The following is a 14,801-nucleotide window of genomic DNA, read 5'->3' on the forward strand; positions in this document are numbered from 1 at the left end:
AGTTGCCTCCACATGCTCCAGTATTTGTTTTTTCAGTTTTAAGTCCTCCTGCGCGAGAGCCAACAGCTGTCCGTCATTTGGCAATTTCCTTGTAACTTCTTCTAGTCTGTAACTGGACAAACGCGCACCAAGTATACTGCTTCCTCTTCGCTTGTTTTCTGTAGGTGTATCCTGCGCATGCCCAGTAGGAGGAGATTCGCCCAAATACCCGTTTTAATGTGGACAGAGGTATTTTCAAGACCACCGGTGTGGACGCGTATTGCTTTTACATGAAACCGGCGTTTTCAACATCATCTGGTTTAGAGTGGACGTAGCCTTACTGCTGGAATCTGATAAAGGAGGTGATAATGGGAACGAGTAGGGGAGGGAAGAACATTTATTTAGAGGTACAACACGGTGAAGGGGCCTTGTGGCCCAACCAGTCCATGCTCCCTATTGCACCCATGTGACTAATTACCTGCCTAATCTGTAAAATTTAGATATGTGGGAGGAAAGTGGAGCACCTGGAGGAAACCCAAGTGGACGTGGGAGAACGTACAAACACTTTACAGATTGTGATAGGAATTGAACCTGGGTTGCTAGTTCAGTAATCAGACTACAATACCACATCACCCTAAGTGTTATTGATTGTACGTGAATGCCTTTAGCATTAGATATACAGCAAGGATCTTTTAAAATAGACCACTTAAGACACAAAAAAAATCAATTGAATCCAACTTCAGAAATCCAAATATAATCTGCTCATGAAGGAAATGGGGTCAACGTTGCCGTTGGTGATCTTATCCCAGCAAACGTTCTGGAGGAAATGTCACAACTTCAGCCAATGGCAGTGAGGGAAAACTGGCCCTCTCCAGTGTCCCAGACAAGATCCGGCTGTAGGTCTCTGGGGCAGGAGACCATCAAAAACAACCAGAAACATTTTAAAGCATGTTCTAAGAGTCAGTAAAGCTGGAGATGGGTATTTGATGTCTGCCAAAGCTTCCAGGGGCTTTCCCATGGATAAAAGATTACATTTATTTCTCACATGTGCACTGAAACAGTGAAATCATTATTCATGTCAATAACCTACACAGTCCTACGACGTGTAAGGGGCAGCCTGCAACTGCTGTATGCTTCCAGCACCAACATAGCATGCCCACAACTTATCAACTCTAACCGGTACGTCTTTGGAATGTGGGAGAAAACTGGAACACCCGGAAGGATCCCACGCAGTCAAGGGGAGAATATACAAACTCCTCACAGCCAGTGGCAGAACTGAACCCCTATCGCGGGTACTGGAAAGCGTAACACTAACCCCTATGCTACCAGAAGTTCTGACCACCTCTGAACCTCTCCCTGAAGCTCAGGTGCCTCGTGACAGGCCCGCTGAATGTGCAGCAGGTGAGGTGTAACCCCTTGTTCCTAAGCTCGCAAATGCGCAGTAAAAGCCTAGCAATTTAGAGTGAGAGTTATAAAATACTAAAGCACAGAAACAGGCCCTTCGGTCCATCTAGTCCTTGCCTTGTTACATTAACCTTCACCCTGACCTTTGCCCTCCATACCCCTCCCATCCATGTACTATCCAAATTTCTCTTAAATGTGGAAATCAAACCCACATCCATCACTTCCTTGGCAACTCATTCCACACTCCCACCACCCTGAGTGAATAGGTCCCCCCCTCATGTTCCCTTTAAATATTTCACCTTTCACCCTTAACCTCAAGTTCTAGTCTCAACCATCCTCAGTGAGGGGAAAAACTGCATGCACTTACCCAACCTATATCCTTCATAACTTCACACATTGCTGAAACTGGTTTATCATTCAAGGACTTAATTTTGTACTCAAATAGTTTACCAGTGGAACATTCTCACTAAATAGTTTATTTTGGTGTTACTTAAATACGTGACGAAGGTTATCCAATTTTGCACAATAATATTATAAAGCCTTCATTTTGGATCATGCAAAACATGTTCTTTTATCTACTTGTGGGAAGGTTGCATTCCTTCCATCATTCTTTAGTGCCTCAATATTCACTGTGCTCAAGAAAGGCCTGAACAGTATTTCTGCTGCCCGACCTTTACGCCATATCCATGAACCGCTTCTCCAACAGAGATTGAAAGCTCCGCAATACATTTGCTCTTGGCGAGGAGCACTCCTGGTTATGCCTACCCTTCTGTCACGAACAGTTTCCTGACTTTGCTCAGAGGTTGAGCAGGACTACTGCCGCACGGTCGCGTGGTGGGCAGAACAACGTGTTACAGTACAGGCAACCCGAGTTCAGTTCCTGCTGCCTCCCAAAAGGAGTTTCTACACTTTTCCCATCACCACGTAGGTTTCTTCTGGGTGCTCCAGCTTCCTTCCACAGTCCAAAGACGTGCCGGTTAGTAGGTTAATTGGGCATTGCAAATTGTCCCGTGATGAGGCCAGGATTACATCGAGGAATTGTCGAGGGCAGCGCAGCTCAAAGTGCCAGAAGGGCCAATTCCACGCTGTACCTATCTCAATAAATAAATAAATACAGTGCCTATAAAAAGTATTCACAAACCGCCCCCCCCGCCCCCCGAATCACAGTGGATTTAGATTTGATCAACAGAAAAAGACTCTTCCATGTCAACATGAAAACAGATCTCTACAAAGGATTCTAAGCTAATTACAAACATAAAACACAAGATAATTGATTGCACAAGTGTTCAACACCCCTCCCCCTTAATATGGCTCACCAATCATCACTGACACAGCCAACTGGTTTTAGAAGTCACATAATTAGTTAAGGTGTCCTAGTTATATATAAACTTGCGTGCAGTCAAGGTGTTTCAATTGACTGTGGTAAAAATAGAAACATCTTGACTACACACTGGTTTATATCTGGAAGGTCCAACTGCTGGCAAGTCAGTATCCTGGCAAAAACTACACCATGAAGATAAAAGAACACTCCGAGCAACTCCACAAAAAGGTTATTCAACAGCACAAGTCAGGAGATGGATACAAGAAAATTTCCCAAGTCACTGATTATCCCTTGGAGTACAATTAAGTCAATCACCAAGAAATGGAAAGAATATGGTACAGCTGTAATTCTGCCTAGAGCAGGCCATTCTCAAAAACTGAGTGACCGTACAAGAAGGGGGACTTGTGAGGGAAGCCCCCAAAAGACCTATGACAACTCTGGAGGAGTTACAAGCTTCAGTGGCTGAGATGGAAGAGACTGCGCATATAACTGTTACCCAGGTGCTTCACCAGTCACAGCATTATGGGAGAGTAACTAAGAGAAAGCATATGAAATCTCAGCTGGAGTTTGCCAGAAGGCATGTGTGGAGACTCTGAAGTCAACTGGAAGAAGGTTCTGTGGTCTGATGAAACCAAAATTGAGCTTTTTGGCCATCAGATTAAACACTATGTTTGGCACAAGCCAAACACCACACATTATCAAAAACATACCATCTATACCATGAAGCATGGTGGTGGCTACATCACACTGTGGAGATGCTTCACTGCAGCAGGCCCTGGAAGGCTTGTGAAGGTAGAGGGTAAAATGAATACAGCAAAATACAAGAAACTCCTGGAGGAAAACCTGATGTAATCTGAAAGAGAACTGTAAATTGGGAGAAGATTTGTTTTCCAGCAAGACAATGACCTCAAGCATAAAGCCAAAGCTGCACAGGATTGACTTAAAAACAAACTAATGTCCTGGAGTGGCCAAGTCAGAGTCCAGACTTCAAACCAATTGAGAATTTGTGGCTGGATTTAAAAAGGGCTGTTCGCTCATGATCCTCATGCAATCTGACAGAGCTTGAGCAGTTTTGTATAGAAGATTGGGGAAAAATTGCAGTGTCCAGATGTGCAAAGCTGATACAGACCTATCCACACAGACTCAAGACTGTAATTTCTGCCAAAGGTGCATACACTAAATACTGGCTTGAAGGGGGTGAGTAAGTATGTAATCATTTTGTGATTAATAATTGTAATAAATTTAGATCACTTTGCAGAGATCTGTTTTCACTTTGTCACTAAAGAACCTTTTTCTGTTGATCAGTGTCAAAAAAGCCAAATTAAATCCACTGTGCTTCAAAGTTGTAAAACAATAAAATGTGAAAACTTCCAAGGAGAGAGCGAATACTATTTATAGGCACTGTATGTCCCCCAGTTCCTGGTGGTGAACAAGGAAGTTCCACTAGCAGAAGCAGATTCTCTTTGGCAACCCATTCAATTCCATTTCACTGTATGTGTCCATGCATGTGGGATAAAAATATCCAAATCTGAAACAGTTTCTCTTTCTACAGATGCTGACCCCAACCCGCTGAGTGATTACAGCATTTTCTGTGTTGAATCAGCCTCTCCTCGTAACTACACATCTCAAACCCTGGCAGCATCCTTGTGAATCTCCTCTCCTCTCCACCAGGGCTGATATTCTCAGGCTTCCTCCCTCAGGTTATGAACGCCCATTGGGACACAATGGTAGCTGCAACTTGGGCGACGGAATTCAGAATTCAATTCCGGCAACCTCTGTAAGCAAATCTATGTGCTCCTTCCTGTGTGCCCATGGGTTTCCTCTCAGTGTTCTGGTTTCCTCCCACAGTCCAAAAATGTCATTGTGAATTGTCCCATGATTAGGCTAGGGTTAAATCAGCAGGTTGCAGGGTGATGTAGCTTAAAGGGCCGGAACGGCCTGTTTCTGTGGGGTATCTCTAAATGACTATTCCTTCTCTCTGAGCTGCAACGATCGGGGCTGGGTGGAGCCTGACAGAGCTGGAAGTGGTGAACAGACTCACTCACCGAACCCTGTGAGGCCACCTCTTCCCATACCTGCTCACTGTTCCATCATCACTGTTTCTGTGATCCTTTCCCACACCCTGATTTCAGTTACAACTTACAAACAGTCTGGGTTACAAACATTTCTTAGGAACATTAAAGTTCAAAGTAAATTTATTATCAAAGTACATACAGTATCTGTACACTATTCGGAGATTCATTTTCTTGCAGGCATTCACAGTGGGACAAAGAAATACAATAGAACCAATGAAAAACTACACACAAAAACTGACCAATGTGCAAAAGACAAACTTACAAATACAAAAAAAAAGGTAAATAAAAGTACTGAGAACACGAGTTGTAGAGTTCTGGAAAGTGGGTCCATAAGTTGTGGAATCATTTCGGAGTTGAGGTGAGTGAAGTTATCCACACTGGTTCAGGAGGCTGATGGTTGAAGGCTAATAACTGTTTCTGAACCTGGTGGTGTGGGACCTATAGCTCCTCGACCTGCTTCCTAATGGCAGCAGTGAGGAGAGAGCATGGTCTGAATGGTGGGGGTCCTTGATGGCCATTGACGTTGCCATTGCAGCAAGGATGCCTAACTAATTGCAGACCAAAAGAGAAATTGAAATTCCCGCCAAAGGGTCTTGTCCCAAAACATCGACTGTGCTGTTTTCCATACATGCTGCCTGGCCTGCCAAGTTCCTCCAGCATTTTGTGTATGTTGATTGAAATTCCTATCCCATGCTGTTGTCAGGGCCTCAGTGTCAGAACTGAATATTCCAAACAGATTGCAAATTAGAAAGAATCTTAAGTATATATTTATTTGAAAGACAAATCCTCCAGTCCCATGCTTTTTCACAATTTCACACTACATCTGTATACAGTGCAGAAACAGGTCTTTTACACCAGGGGATCCCAACCTTTTTGATGCCATGGACCAATACCATTAAGCAAGGGATCTACAGGTGCCAAGTTGGGAACCCCTGCTTCAGACCAACATGTCCACATTGACCATCAAGCTCCCATTCTACACCAGGCCTACTTGCTGTACGTGCACCTGCTCCAAAGCCTACTATGCCTTGGCAATTCTAGCGCATTCCCAAATGATTCTTCAACATTGTGGAAGTCCTTACCCTCACCACCTTCTCAGGCAGTGTGTTTCACATTGCAACCATCCTCTGGGTGAAAACCTCCTAGAACAAAGAACAGACTCACAATGCTGTGCTGAACTAATTATACTAGTAACTAAACTAATTTCTTCTGCCTACACAATGCCCACATCCCTCCATTGTCCTCACATTGAGCCTTAATCATATTCGCCTCCACCGCCGTGGCCGGCGGCATGTTCCAGGCAGCCACCTCCCTGTGGGGGGAAAAGAGCTTATTTTCCACATCTCCTTTGAACTTACCCCATCTCGCCTTAAATACAGGCCCTCTAATATTAGATATTTGCCCCTGGGGGGAAAAAATACCAACTGTCTACTCCAGCTATGCCTTTCATAATTAATTGGTCATTGTAAATTGTCCTGTGGTTAAGCTGGTGTTAAATTGGTGGGTTACTGGGCTGTGTGGCTCATTGGGCCAGAAGGGCCTGTTCCATGCTGTATCTCTAAATAATCCTATAAACCTCAGCCCCGGGGACAGCAGCCCAGACTTCTCTAACTTCTCCTTGTAGCACATGCCCTCTGGTCTTAAGACACTCTTCCGTGGTGAAACATTTCTTGCTAGCTTCACTTTCCTGGTCTTTCACAATACGAAACACAGGAAATTCTGCAGACGCTAGAAATACAGAACAACACGCACAAAATGGTGGAGGAACTCAGCAGCTCTGGCAGCATCAACGAGAAGGAATAAAGACCATAAGACAAAGGAGCAGAAGTCGGCCATTTGGCACATCGAGTCTGCTCCGTCATTTTATCATGAGCTGATCCATTCTCCCATTTAGTCCCACTCTCCTGCCTTTTCACCATAACTTTTGATGTCCTGGCTACTCACATACCTATCAATCTCTGCCTTAAATACACCCAATGACTTGGCCTCCACTGCTGCCCGTGGCAACAAATTCCACAGATTCACCACCCTCTGGCTAAAATTCCATAGTTTCACCAACCTCTGGCTAAAAATTGATGTATCAGGCCGAGGCCCTTCGTCAGGACTGGTAAGGGGGAAAGATGCCAGAATAAAAAAGTGGGAGGGGGTGGGGGAGGTAGGGCTGCTAACTATCCCCAATTCGCTGGGACATCCCGTATATTGGGCTAAACTGGTTTGTCCCATAGGGACCGCCCTTGTCCCGTATTTCCCTGGCTAAGGTAGAGCATTCCTATGAAACCGTTCGTAAGCCAAAATGGCGTAACATCGACTTCTCTAACTTCCGCTAATGCCCCACCTCCCCCTCGTACCCCATCCGTTATTTATTTTTATACACACATTCTTTCTCTCTCTCCTTTTTCTCCCTCTGTCCTTCTGATTATACCCTTTGCCCATCCTCTGGTTCCCCCCCCCCCTTGTCTTTCTCCCCGGACCTCCTGTCCCATGATCCTCTCATATCCCCTTTGCCAATCTCCTGTCCAGCTCTTGGCTCCATCCCTCCCCCTCCTGTCTTCCCCTATCATTTTGGATCTCCCCCTCCCCCTCCCACTTTCAAATCTCTTACTAACTCTTCCTTCAGTTAGTCCTGACGAAGGGTCTCGGCCTGAAACGTTGACTGTACCTCTTCCTAGAGATGCTGCTTGGCCTGCTGCGTTCACCAGCAACTTTGATGTGTGTTGCTTGAATTTCCAGCATCTGCAGAATTCCTGTTGTTTGCGATGATATGATAAATACAGCCTATATAAAGTAGAAATAATGTATGTATAGTGTAGTTTCACTTAACAGAATCGGGAAGGTTAAACCAAAACCAATTTGTAGAAAAAAAATTGGCACGTACACACATGCGCACGTCACGCATGCGCACACAAGTGCCCGCGCAAGGCTTCGTGGTCATGGTAGTCTTTCTCGGGGTAAACACAAGTGTCCTGTATTTGACTGCTACTCTTGTCCCTTATTTGGGACTGAGAAAGTTGGCAACCCTAGGGGGAGGGGAAGAAGGATAGCTGGAAGGTGATAGGTGAAGCCAGGTGGGTGGGAAAGGTAAAGGGTTGGAGAGGAAGGAATCTGATAGGAGAGGTGAGTGATCCATGAGAGAAAGTGAAGGAGGAGGGGACCCACAGGGAAGTAATAGGCAAGTAAGAAGGGGTAAGAGGCCAGAATAGGGAATAAAGAAGAGGAGACAGGAAGGGATTTTTTTTTAAATGAAAGGAGAAATCGATATTCATGCCATCAGGTGGGAGGTTACTTAGATGGAACACAAGCTGTTGATCGTGGCACAAGAGCAGGCTATGGACCGACATGTCAGAATGGAAATTGGAATTGAAATTAAAAGGTTGGGCCACTGAGAGGTTCCACTTGTGGTGGATGGAGCAGAGGTGCTTGATAAAGCAGTCCCCCGATTTACGACAGTTCTCACCAATGTAGAATAGGCCGCATGGGGAGCACTATACACAACAGAAGACTCCAGCATACTCACAGGTGGGGCACTGGCTCACCAGGAAGGACTGTTTGGGTTCCTGAATGGAGTTGAGGGAGAAGTTGTAGGGGTAGATGCAGCATTTTGGCTGCTTGCAGGGAGAAGTGCCGGGAGGGATAAATGGTCGAGGAATTGCAGAGCGAGTGAGCCCTGCAGAAAGGAGAGAGTGAGGGGGATGTTTGTACATCCATCTGGTTCAGTGTGGCGACTGGTAGAACCTCTACCTCACAACTCCATTCAGCCATAAGTATAGGAGCAGAACTCGGCCATTCAGCCCATTGAGTCTGCTCAGCCATTCCATCATAACTGATTTACTATCCCTCTCAACCCCATTCTCTTGCCTTTTCCCTGCAATCTTTGATAACCCTTACTAATCAAGAACCTAGCAACTTCCACATTAAATATACCCAATGACTCAGCCTCCCCAGCCGCCTGTCGTGATGAATTCCAAACATTCACCACACTCTGGTGAAATAAATTCCTCATCTCTTTTCTAAAGGGACATTCTTGTATTCTGAGGCTGTGGCCTCTGGTCCTAGACTCCCTCACTATAGAAGACCTCCTTCCCATGTCCACTCTATCTAGGTGTTTCTGGACCTGACCTCCACTGCTGGTTGTGTGGAGTTTACAGGGTCTTCTTGTGACCGCATGAAGACCCCCCCCCCCCCAGTGTCCCGATGTCCCTGGTTCCTTTCCACAGTCACGTGTAGACTGGTAATTTAACTGATTGCTGTAAATCGATGGGTAACGGGGTGGGGGCCACTGATAGGAATAATGAACGGGATTAACGTCGGATTCGTGTAAATGGGTGGTCGGAAGGATCTGTTTCCATGACTCTGTGACTTTACGAGATTCCCCTCTCTCAGCCTCATCCAATCCGGAGGGTGACGGTGTCTTGAACAGTAACCTCCCCAGTTACTTCAGAACGGAACTGGAACCATTTCAATTCCATCTCAAGAGACCTGCTCGGCGCCGCGGAAGTCATGCACTGCTGTATTCTAGGAAATAAGTGATACCCTCCCAAGTGTTAATCGGAGAGAATACAGCCAGTAATTAAAATAATCCATATTCCTAAAGGGTTGCAGCAAAACGCACGCTGGAGGAATCACAACCAAAACTATCTTTTTTAGGTATCTTGGAGCGTTGAAGGCAGCCAAAGCAAATTATGAGCTCCCGCATTAAATTTTATTGCTTACGAATGCCTTCAATAAATTATTCCCGGTTCCCGGACCGTTGAATGCCGAACACACACGGTAAATGGAAGGCACATAAATGTGGATTAAATACCCTTCTTCTACCACCGAGAAAAAAAATCACGCAATGACTAGGCATATGAAAATAAACAGTGCGGCTCAGAGACGAGCTTGACTCGCGTAGAAAGCTGACAGTCGCGCATGACGTCTGTTGGGTGCATCAAGCGGTCTATTAATAAGGATAAATGCGTCGGCACTTAAATCTATGAAATAAAACCCGCGATTAAGACAACGTAGGTACTCACCAGCAGCCCCGAAGCCATTGCAAAGGATGCGGATTTGTTGCGCCGTCCGGCTGGCGGTGAATTGCAACAGCGGAGCGCGGCGGCCGGTCGTCTTCGTCCCGTCACGGCGGCTTTAACAGCCGCGACCGCCGGACGAATTTCACCTTCCCGCTGGTCAGACGACACCTGAGGTGCTCGCTCCTTCCCCCACCCCGTCAGTCACTGCCGTCGCCTGGCAACCGCGCACCTGCACGGGAGCACCCCTGTCCTGCCCGCCGCTTACTTCCTTGTCAATCACTGCCGCTGCCTTAGCAACGCGCACTGCTGTTCTGTCAATCATTGCCAGGTCCAAAGAGTTGCGGGGGAGAGGTGTAGAGATGAATTGCGGTGGAGAAATAGGCAGCTCGGCCCCTTTTACTTTATACTAGCCCCTTCCTATCACATTTGATCCTATCTACCCTGGTTGTTCACTCTTCCTCCAACCCCCTCTGGGCAGAAGCAAATCTCAGTGTGTCCTCCCCATGGAATGTCTGGGTTTTTTGGCTGCTATGCCTTCCTCTCGCAGTCTAACGATGTACAGGTTAGTAGGTTAATGGGTCGTTGTAAATTGTCTCACGAACTGGTTAGGGTTAAATTGGGGTTGTTGCATGATGCAGCTCGAAGGACTGAAAGGACTTACTCAGCGCTCTATCACTAAATAAAATAAATAAATAAAAAGCCATCGGTGAGGCCTAGATTGGAGCATTGTGACCAACTATCTATAGGAAAGATATCAATAAGACTGAAAGAGTATAGAGAAAATTTACAAGGATGTTGCCAGTACTTGAGAATCTGGGTTATAGGGAAAGGTTGAACAGGTTTGAACCTTATTCCCTGGAGCTGTCATAAGGGGGGCATTGGTGGTGGACCGAAATGCAAGACACAGACACCGAAGTACTAGGAACAGGACTAGGTTTGTCAAGAAAGCAAGGGGAGTGGGGAAGAAATGACGCTGGGCATTGAAACAAGCCCCGGACGAGACAAGGATTCAGGGCCTGGGCTAAGACTTGGACAAGAGACACGGGACCTGGACGTGGAACTAGGAACGAGGAGCCTGGACTAGGACACCAAGCGAGAGACTGGACAGGGACCCAGAACCTGGGTCTTGACTCAGGCTCCGAACCTGGATCCAGGCAAGGACAAGACGTGGCTACAGGATGAGATGAGAGACTCCTGGACAGGACGAGGGAACTCCAGGCCAGGACGAGGAATCTCCAGCTGGGCGAGGCACAAGGACAGGATGAGAACATGAAGCCTTGACTTGGTCGAGGGAGACAGGAATGCAGAACACAGAGCCTTGGTCGAGGGAGACAGGAACGCAGAACACAGAGCCTTGGTCGAGGGAGGCAGGAATGCAGAACACAGAGCCAGGACCCCTCCTTAGGAACAGGACGTAGGGTCAGGACTCATACTTAGAACACAAAGCCAGGACCCCCCCTTGGGAACAGGACGTAGGGTCGGGACTCATACACAGAACACTGAATACGACAAGATGGTTTCTAACACAAGGTAGCGGCAAATGGCTGGACCTACCTAGCGAAGGCATGGACACAGAGACGGTTCCCAACACTAGGTAGCAGCAGACGGCTGGACCTACCTAGCAAAGGTGTGGACACAGAGATAGTTTCAACTCAAGGTAGCGGCAAACAGCTGGACCTACCTAGTGAAGGTGAGGACACAAAGAGACAGTTCCAAACAATGAAAGACAGTTCCTTATCTAGACACAGCAAGGCTCCAGTCTTGCTCCGGTGGTAGAACTTGACAATGAGAATAAGCGAGGACACAGGCAAGGCTTCAGGCGAAAGAAGGTAGCAGGCGAGGCTTCAGGTAAAAGGTAGCAGGCGAGGGCTATAGAAGGAAGGGGAAGGGAAGGGAACAGTCCAGCAACTGAGGCTGAACCCAGGAGCTGTTTATGTAGCCAGCCCAAAATGAGAAATATGTGCCTCAATTAAGACACCAACAGAACAAGGGAAAACTGGAAAACCTGGAATAAGGATCGATGGACCGGTCCGTGAACTGGAATGCAGACTTCATGGACCGGAGCATGACAGGAGTGCAGGAGAATGAGAGGAGATGTGGACAAAAATGCAAATAGGCTTCTTCCAATAAGGTTGAAGAGACTAGAGCTAGAGTTCAAAGGTTAAGGGTGAAAGGTGAAATGGTTAAAGGAAAGCTGAAGGGAACTTCTTCACTCAGAGGGCAGTGAGAGTGTGGAACGAGCTGCCAGTGGAAATGATGAATGTGGCACAATATTTCTCCTGTACATATTTCTTATATTCAGTGACTGAAGGTTCACAATCACATTCAAAGCCTTTACTGCCCTTTGGGAAAATAAATTCCTCTCTTCTCCATCCTGAAGGATTAACCCTTTAATTTGAGGTTGTGATCCCAGGCTCTAGCCACTCCAGCTTGTGTAAACATTGGATTTACATGTGGTTTCTCAAAGTTGGTGAGAAGTCATATACTTCAGTTAGACTCCAACACATTCCAGGGGTTCCCAACCATTTTTTATGCCATGGACCCCTACCATTAACCAAGGGGTCTGTGGACACCAGGTTGGGAACACCAAACTGTAGAGAGCGTAAATCATTCAACCTTTCTTTCAAAGGCATTCCATCATCCCAGGGATTCTTTCATTGAATATTCCTTTTCTGTCCTGTACACGTTACTCCACTGATGTTGTAAATAGGCCCCTTCGTACCTCGAGTAACAAATCATAAACACAAATGATTCTGTAGATGTTGCAAATCTAAAGCAACACACACACACACAAAACACTGGAGGAACTCAATGTTCCAGTTCCGATGAAGGGCTCCGGCCCAAAATATTGACTGTTTATTCCCCTCCATAGATGCAGCATGAGCTGCTGAGTTCCTCCAGCATTTCAAAGGTTCATTTTATTAACAAAGTATGCATACAGAATACAACTCTGAAATGTGTCTTCTCCAGACAGCCATAAAATAGAGAAAACCATTTAAGTAATTGGAAGAAAGACATCAATCCCCCCCAAACAAAAAGAAAAGGAAACAAAAACTCGCAAACTCCAAACACCCCCAACCCCTCCCTCGCACAAAAATGAAAAAATGAACAGATCACCCAAACCCCCAGCCAGCCAATTGGCAACAAGAAAGAATGGATGAGAACATGAAACAAACATTGAACTGAAAGAGGCCCATATGATCTACAGTCCAATCCATAAATCTCAGAATTGCAATAACATCTGCAAGAGCATTGGGACCCAACAGCCTCTCTGAGGGCAATGATTTGAACCAGCGGCCTCTCCAAGGAAAATAACTCGAACCAGTGGCCCGTCTGACGAAAACAACTCCAAACCAGCGGCCTCTCTGACGGCAGTGACGCCACCCAACGGCCCCTCCGAGGAAAATAACTCGAACCAGCAGCCCCTCCAACGAAAACAACTCAAACCAGCAGCCTCTCTGACGGTGGTGGCTCGACCCAGCGGCCCCCTGAGGAAAATAACTCGAACCAGCGGCCCCTCCAAGGAAAACAACTCAAACCTGCGTCCCCTCCGAGGAAAACGACTCGAGCCAGCGGCCTCTCCAACGGCATTAACTCGAACCTGTGTTCTTTCTGAGGAAAACGACTTGAACCAATGGCTCCTCCGATGGCAGCGACTAGAACCTGCTGCCTCTCCAAGGAAAACAGCACAAACCAGTGGCCTTTCCAAGAAATGCTCACTCTTCTCTTCATTTGTCTTGATGTTTCAATCTACCTCAATGTTCTAATCGGCAGGAACTGTAGTCGACCATGGCCCCTCATCTCATCTCTGAGCTTTTCCTTGTGGTAGCTCGCGCTCGCATTTCTCTCCTGGAGTTTTCTCGGGGACTGCAGGGTGCTAGCTCATTCATTCGAACTGTAGACTGCAAGTCCCAAGCTCCAAGAGTATCAAAAACAAAATTAAGATAAAAAGAATAAGCAGAAGACATAGAAAAACTAAAATTATTGACTATGTGGAAGATGTTGCCCGAAGAATCATTGTTTGTTGGTGTCCTCTTGATTGGAAAGCTTGTGTGTTTAACTGGAGCAAAAAGTTTCGTTCAACTCACTTCAATACACCAGCTCAACCTTGGGTCAAATGAGGAAAAGAATGACTGAAGATGTACAACTTGATGTGGCACTAAACACAACTGATCCACTGAGCGAGCAAAGATGCCGGCTCCTCCATACTCTCTCTGTTGCTTTTCACCTTCCATCTTCTGTCACTATTCACACTCTCCCCTGTTCTCATCCGGTGCTTTTCAACTCTTGTCCAACCCATTCCCTCCACCTTTTTATACTGGCTCTCTTCCCTCTTGGAGGTGAGTCTCTACCAAACGAGGTGCAAGGCAGTCCTTCCCTCTATTAGCCTGCAGGTCACCCCTCGTCAAGGGGTAACATCAGATTAGCCCCCAGTCAGGGTCACATGATGCCATGGAAGCAAGTGGTGGATGGTCGTATGAGCAGCTGATGCATATCATAATTCCTGGTTACGTGACCACTGACGCCAGGCAGACACTCTCTGAAGAGTATTGATGATGGCTGGGGTCACCCGTCTTGTAAAGACACTGCCCAGAAGAAGGCAATGGCAAACCACTTCTGTAGAATTTCCCAAGAACAATCATGGTCATGGATAGATCATGATCACCCATATTATACATGACACATAATATGATAAGATAAGATAAGACTTTATACTTTATAATAACTTTATACTTTATACTTTATAAATATATACTTTAAAATACAAAATATAAGCATTGAGGAATGGAAAAAAAAACAAAATGTGCATTAAAAAGTCATAGTGCAAATTACCGATGTGCAATGAAACCATATCGTTATATACTTGACAAGGAGGAGTTGTAGAGTGTAATAGTCAGAGGGAGAAAGGATCTCCTGTGGCGTTCAGTGGTGCACCTTGGTGAAATCAGTCTGTTACTAGAGGGGCTCCTGTTTTGCCAGTGTGTCATGGAGGGGGTGAGAGGAATTACCAAT

The 14,801-nt window shown here is 46.2% G+C and overlaps 1 protein-coding gene across 1 annotated transcript in view; it reads right to left on the reverse strand.

Moving 5' to 3' along the window:
* The window catches only part of LOC134356336 (hypoxanthine-guanine phosphoribosyltransferase-like), a 91,304-nt gene extending 81,274 nt beyond the window's left edge, over positions 1-10,030 (reverse strand). Inside the window, exon 1 of the mRNA XM_063067225.1 lies at positions 9,792-10,030. Within this exon, the coding sequence (XP_062923295.1) occupies positions 9,792-9,809 (18 nt within the window). The 5' untranslated portion in view covers positions 9,810-10,030. The remainder of the gene's footprint in view (positions 1-9,791) is intronic.
* Between the last annotated feature and the right edge of the window lie 4,771 nt (positions 10,031-14,801).

Source organism: Mobula hypostoma, chromosome 14 (assembly GCF_963921235.1).
Source record: "Mobula hypostoma chromosome 14, sMobHyp1.1, whole genome shotgun sequence".
Lineage (NCBI taxonomy): Eukaryota > Metazoa > Chordata > Chondrichthyes > Myliobatiformes > Myliobatidae > Mobula > Mobula hypostoma.